This window comes from Octopus bimaculoides, chromosome 3, assembly GCF_001194135.2.
Source record: "Octopus bimaculoides isolate UCB-OBI-ISO-001 chromosome 3, ASM119413v2, whole genome shotgun sequence".
Lineage (NCBI taxonomy): Eukaryota > Metazoa > Mollusca > Cephalopoda > Octopoda > Octopodidae > Octopus > Octopus bimaculoides.
The window spans coordinates 42,487,190-42,494,667 of NC_068983.1; the positions used below are offsets into that span (position 1 = coordinate 42,487,190).

A 7,478-nucleotide genomic window follows, 5' to 3' on the forward strand; every position below is an offset into this window, starting at 1 on the left:
TTTTTTTAAAAAATGCTTGACATGTCTGAATGGATTAGAACATCAATAATCTTTCTTTTTTTTTTTTTTTGCATGAATTAAATGATTATGCAGCACATTTCCACACAACATCACAACCAATTCACCATTTCCAGATTATATATCATTTTTAGACACAGTACAATTTCCAGACAACATATCCTGTGCTGGTACCAGATAAACAGCACCTGTACTGGTGCCACATAAAAAAGCACCCAGTACATTCTAAAGTGGTTGGTATTAGGAATGACATCCAGCTGTAAAAAGCATACCAAAACAGACAACTGGAGCCTGGTGCAACTCTCTGGCTTGCCAGCTCTTGTCAAACTGTGCAACCCATGCCAGCATGGAAAACTGACATTAAATGATGATGATATCCCCTCCAGGTAATACATATTTTCCAGACAACATGGCAATGAAGCATTTTTAGATATCTCAAGTATATATTATAAAGAAATCCCAACTATAGGTGCATCAAAACTACATTATGGTAGGCCGGTCTTTCAATTTTTTAAAAATATTTTAGATAATTCAAGGATATACTTCTGACAGCTAATTATCACAAAACAGTTGCACTAATCAGCATATATTCATATACTGGAATGAAGGAGGACATCGACTCATTTCAGGGCAACACAATGTATTGTAGTGGAATTAATATGCATATTCTGTACTATAGGTACAGTAGAATATTTGGGATGGATATGGCTGGTTTGAATGGTAAAGGGTTTAGGCATTTATTCTGATGCTTTAATGATTCTACTCATCCAGAATACTTTAATAGAGTGCACACTGGACAGATTTCTAGAGTAGTTGAGTACAACGAAAACATAAAAGAGTACAGTCTGAGCTGAATGGAGTAAAATTTGAGCCAAGTAGAGTACAGTTTGATCTGAATGAAGCAGAACTTGAGCTGAATAAAATACAATATGTACTCAACTGTTGTTTAGCACAAGGTAGTTCTAAATCATCAGACCTGTAATTAAAGGCTTTCCAACTGTGACCATCCTATCTTTTTTAAAGCATAATGTATTCCATGATTTCTATGTCTGGCATATCATGTGAATACACACAAGTTCCTTTAATGATTCATTCTGTGGCACAATTTGATCTGAGAGCCAGCAATAAAAATGTTTTTTTCCAAGAGAACAAAACACCACAACAACACACACACACCAGGTAACATAATATGTTGGCCAACAACTCATAAACATCTGAACAGCCAGAGTCTGAGAATGTCCTGTCCGTTAGGTACGTGTGTCAATAGAAACACTCACAAATCAATCGACCAGGAGTGACAACCATAAAAGTTATGTCTGGGATTAGATGGGAAAAAAAAAAAAAAAATAATGAAAATATTTAGAGTGGCTTTTTAAATGACACACTGTCTACATTCTACAGTAAGTGTTCTGTGAAGCATTTGAAATGACACTGATGCTAACTTCAGACAATCCTTTAACTCTAATATTCACAAGATTTACTTCAGAAGTATAAATAGGAGTGGAAGATTTATTTTTATACCACAATTTACTAAACAATAAAAACAGCATTGATTACACATTTCAAACAGGCCACTCACTCTTCTTTACATTTCTGACTGCTAGTGACAAGGGGTCAAGGGAGTGAGTGTAACTTAGTGCATAACAATTATCACAAGGGGGCTTTGAAAAAAGCACTGGCGCCTTATATAAATCTGCAAAAAGTGTGTGTGCATGTGTATATATAGGTACATACATACACGCACACACATGATGTTGGTGACAAGGTGTTAAAAAAAAAAATGATTTCAACCTAAAATAAAAGAAACAAATGGAAAAGTTTGATGATTTTATAACAGAAACACCGAAGGAAACTGAAAATGTAAAGATGTAAGAGAAAATAATTTTTGGTTTCTGCTTTTGTTCATTTCTCAGTTGATTGATTGTTCATCTCTATGATAAGAGATATAGAACTGCCTTGGCAAGAATCCATATTTAATTAGTTTTTACGTAAGTATAAAGGAATAAAACATATAACCTTTAGGTATATATTTGATTAAATTATTTTTCTTTTACTCATGATTTTTAGCATTCACATATATAGCTGCTATATTGATCTAGTTGGATCTCATCAGTACAGCATGGTCAAGAATCTAGGGTCTATTAAACAATGCATTAAATTAAATTAACTTCACAGCACAAAAGGGGAAGCAGGTTAAGGAAGGCATACAATGAAGTCGTCATTGTTCATTAGTAGAGCAGAAGAGAAAGAAATGGAGAAGTGGAGGCTTCTTTCTATAATAATAGAATTCTACCATTGTTTACAATGGTTTCAGCTCCTCAAGAAAAGTAGCACATTTAAGTTCACACCCAATCTTTTAAACATGAAACTGACCAGAAGTACTTTCACAGGATATAATGGAGTGGTCTACATAAAGAAAAAAAAAATACAAAAACAAAAACAACACCCACACAGCTTTAGAGCCCTCTTCACCTGCTCACCTTGCAACTTCAGACATCTGTGAGAACTCAAGTTCCACTAACCTCAATTGTTTCTTGAAGCTTTAAGCAGTTTAAGATTTAATGATGTAAAAAAAAGTACTCTCACACAACTTCAAAACACACCATTTTTAATTTACTTTTGTCTCTCAAATAATGATGATGATGATGATGATAATAATTTGAATTTTTAGCACAAGGTCAATGATTCTGAAGGGAGGAGGAAGTCATTTACATTCACCTGGGACTTTATTATTTCATAGACCCTGACAGGATGAAAAGCAATGTCAACTTTGGCAGCATTTGAACTCGGAATGTAAACCCACAAGTAATGTTGCTAAGCATTTTGTCCAACGTGCTAATGGTTCAGCCAGTCTGATAGCTGAACAATGACAATTCTTTTCAATTTCGGTACAAGGCAACATATTTTGAAGATAAGGGTAAGTTGGTTACACAAACCCCAGTACATGACTGGTATTTTATTCTATCATCCCTGAAAGGATGAAAGGTAGTAATAAAAATAATCATCTTTTCCACGATAGACACAAGACCAGAAATTTGTGGAGAGAGAGCTGGTCAATTATGTTGACCCCGGTACTCAACTGGTGCTCGTTTCATTGACCCCAAAAGGATGAAAGGCACAGTTGACCTCAACAGCATTTGAATGTAGAGCCAAGAAATACTGCTATACATTTTGTTTGGCACTGTAGTGATTCTGCCTGGTAAGGTGATGAGCTAGCAGTGGCTCTCATGGCTTCTGATCTTAACTGATTGGAAGTGTTATGTACATTGTTTTGTCTTTGTATAAAATATGGGCTACAGCAAATATTCTGCTCAATACTACAGATTTGCTTGTCAGTTGCTTGACCATAACCAGTTGAGCATGTCCCTTGGTGGCTGACGATATGTGCATCTCTGATCACGAGCAGTAGTTGGAGAGCATCATAGCCAAGTATTGAGAGGAATTCTTTGGGGTCTGGATAGTTCACTTTTGGAAACATGGGTGTTTCGTTCAACATTGTTAAACAACCCTTATTCAGGGACCTTTTGAGTGGGATGGGCTACTTGACCTGAAGAAAATTCTAACTGGGCCCCACCTGCAAGGTCATGCGCTATTTATCTTAATATGAGATCACCATGTCATACACATATGGTTGTGATGCATGTGTCTAGTGTACCCTTATCATTCGGGTAGTCATGATGGGTATACTGGACTTCGTATATTTTACCCCAGTATCACTTTGATGGCATGCCCTGCTCTCTCACTCAATAATAATAATTATCAAGTTCGGCAAAAAGAAAATTTAACTCTTGTTTTCCTTATTTCAGTCAGTGGAATATAGTCAAGTTTGGGCACCACATTGAATGGGTCATTTCAAAAACCTTGATCCCAGTACTTTTCCTTGAAGTCTGGCATTTATTTTAACAATCTCAATTGCAGAACCATAGACAAACCAATGCCAGTTATCAAATGGTGGTGGTGGTGAGAAATGCAAACACACACACATCTATATACAATCAACTCGTAAAGGATTGGTTGGCTTGAAGCTATAGCAGAAGACATTTGCCCAAGATGCCATGCAGTGGGATTGAACCCAGAACCATGAGGTTGGGAGGCAAACTTACCACACAGCCAATCCTGCACCCATTTATATATATATATATAAAGTAGTTGTATGCTGTCAACTTAATGTGACAGTCTCATGAAGGGAACAATACTATTGCTATTTAGCCCTAGGAAGCAGCACCGCTTCCTGTCGGCCTTGACACATCATATATATATATATATCTATATATATATATAGAGCGACTCTCCTGGTGGCTTTAATATGAGGATCCAGCAAGGTGGCAAGCTGGTAAAAACGTTAGCATGCCGGGTGAAATACTTAGCGATATTTCATCTGTCTTTACGTTCTGAGCTCAAATTCTGCCGAGGTCGACTTTGCCTTTCATCCTTTCGGGGTCGATCTAATCGACTGGCCTCCTCCCACAAAATTTCAGGCCTTGTGCCTAGAGTAGAAAAGAATATGAGAATCCAGCAGCCAGATTACCCATGCAGATGATTCATTTTCAATGGTGAAGGGAACCCATGTGTAGGACCAGCTGTACTTTTGGAAAACAATGACAGAAAGATACATACATACAAGGAGAGAAAGAGAGAGAAAATTTGTGGCAAATATTTGTACCACGTATGTATGTATGTATGTACACACACACACACACACATACCCACATATCATTACAGTCTTTTATGCATGCATGCATTACATGTCTACATGAATGCACACACATTGAAAGCTTATGAAATTTTCCCTAAGATGCTACAATCAGGCGGTTACCCATGGAAATTACATCCCAAACTCCTACTGTAATTACCTATAATGATAATAAATGGATAATTCATGGAAGCACCAATTTTTACCATTATGTTTATTGAGAGAAATTCTATCAGGTAAGCCTTCAACCATTAATTACTATTATCTAATTCAAACAACCAAGATTCCACTCTAGTCTCCAGCCAACCTCATGAAAAATCTATCATAAGAAATGGTTACTTTAAGAAGTACACAGTTTGCCAAAGTTTGAATCAGCAAGATCCTTTGTATGATAATTCAAGTGAATCTCTAAAAATAGCATCTGAAACTCCCTAGAAACGTCGTCATCTCATATCCGTTTTCCAAGCTAGTATGGGTTAGACAGTCTCACTGGAACTTGTAAGCCAAAGAGCTATCATGATCAAGGCCATGCCAGGGCACCATCACCAGGAATTTTTTTTTTTTTTTTTTGAATGATAGCATGGTAGGCTTCCACTAGTGGACTTAAGTGTTTGTAACTCAGTGCAGAACAAATATCACTAGGGACTCTGTTTAAAAAACATAAACAGAATATTTTTTTCCATACCAATACATACATGCATACTAATGTGTTTTCAGAGAGGTACAGGCAAAGCTGCATTGTTAAGAAGTTTGTGTGCCAACCATGTGCTTTTAGGTTCAGACTCAGGGCTTTGGTCAGCCCAAGGTGCCACACAGAGGGACTGGACCTGGAACCGTGTAGTTGGGAAGCAAGCTTCTTACCACACAGCGATGCCTGAGCCCGCATAGAATACATTTTTCAAAGTGAAAATATTTGGTAAAGTAAGGAAACAGAAAATGGTTTAACTTTCAGAGGTGAAGTTTCATTTTAACTGACCTTGTTCTGCAATTTCAATTTCTCTTCTGCCAAATGCTGCATGGTCAATGTTGCGAACACAGAAATCTGTACTTCCTTTGGAATTTCTCTGTTGAAAGAAATACAAATTTTTTTATTCAGAAGAACGATAATTCTTTAAGTGAGCATGAAACCTAAATCATGAACAATTTAGTTAGTAGTTTACAAGCATAAAATAATGACTTAAGGGAGTAAAGCAGTAGAATGTATAATGCTAGTTTAATGATATGCTATGTAGAATGTGCAGAACAATTGTGAGCCATATTCAGGGCTCAACTTTCTTCCATTACAATCATGATGAGGAGGATGATACTGGCTACACTAAAGTCCTTGATTTGATACTAAAGGAAAGACTCCAAGATGCTCATGACCTAAACGGTATGTTGAATAATGGTTGTAGCACACAAAGAAACAATGTGTTCCAACTCCACATGTATACAGACATGTGATAATAATGACTTTAACCCAACGGTTGGCAAAGGGGTTGATACTGACCCATGGGGGTGGGGTGGGGAGGGTCTATGTGGCTATCCAAGGGGTCGATGAACACCTGAAATGATTTTGAGCATTAACAGCGATGAATTGTAAGTGAGCCAAATCTGGAAGGGTGCTGTAATTTAAAGCTAAAACTCACTAATTTCCATCCAAATATTGATGCAATATAAACTAGTATTCACCAAACATATTTCACATTAACTCTTTCGTTACCAACCCGGCTGTAACTAGCTCTGGCTCTTGTTTTCATTAGTTTTGAATAAAAATCTTTCACCAAACCTTAGTCACAATTAATGTTCCTAACACTAGCTTAATGATAACGAAGTTATTTTACTAAATTCTTTGTTATATTTAAAGTAATTGAAAGAAACACAGAGCATCTCAAAATAAATACAGTAATGAAAGGGTTAAATATTCCATCTATATCATCATTACATCACAGAATTTTTATTCTTCTTCATCAGTTTTACTAAGTATATCCATTAAATTTCCTTACTTTTTAAGAAGTAGTCATGATACAAAAGAACAAAGGAGCTATTTACATTCGACAGATATTTACCCTCATCTTTGTTGTTAACACAACGTTTCGGCTGATATCCCCTCCAGCCTTCATCAGGTGTCTTTCAAACTTGGGTTCTCATTCCTAAGGTATTTTCCGATATTATTATCAATATCATTATCATTATTATCATTATTATTATTATTATTATTATTATTATTCAGGTTACTACTTGGAATCAAACTTGGAATCTTGGGGTTAATAGCCTGTACTTTTAACCACCATGCCATATTTGACAAATATTCGTCAAATTTTAATAATGTACATAATTCCTCATCTATTAAATATAGAACTGAAAGGAATTATTGTTTAAAAATCTATAAATATTTTTTTGTCCATCAGGAATCACTGCAGAGATGCTCAATATATCTGGCAGTGTTGGCTACAGCCTAGTCACCCGTATTACGAACCAGGTGTTACACGAAGGAGTCATACCCAATGACTGGTGTAGCAGCACCATAGTCAACTGCTACAAAGGTAAAGGTGATGCTTTAGATACAAATAATTACAGAGGCATCAAGCTGTTAGATCAGGTCATGAAAGTTACGGAGAGGGTCATAGCCCAACTAATTAGGGAGCGAATCAATTTAGATGAGATGCAGTTTGGGTTCGTGCCAGGTAAAAGCACTACTGATGCCATATTTCTAGTAAGACAGCTGCAGGAGAAATATCTAGCCAAAGATAAACCTCTGTACCTGGCTTTCGTTGACATGGAGAAA

At 36.4% G+C, this 7,478-nt stretch overlaps 1 protein-coding gene across 10 annotated transcripts in view; it reads right to left on the reverse strand.

Annotated features, from left to right (window-relative positions):
* Positions 1-7,478, reverse strand: part of LOC106869993 (adenosylhomocysteinase-like 1) — a 420,486-nt gene that overhangs the window by 76,983 nt on the left and 336,025 nt on the right. For all 10 annotated transcript variants that reach the window (XM_014915943.2, XM_014915942.2, XM_014915946.2 and 7 more), the window contains one exon: positions 5,688-5,775. In XM_014915943.2, coding sequence (XP_014771429.1) covers positions 5,688-5,775 — 88 coding nt within the window. The remainder of the gene's footprint in view (positions 1-5,687; positions 5,776-7,478) is intronic.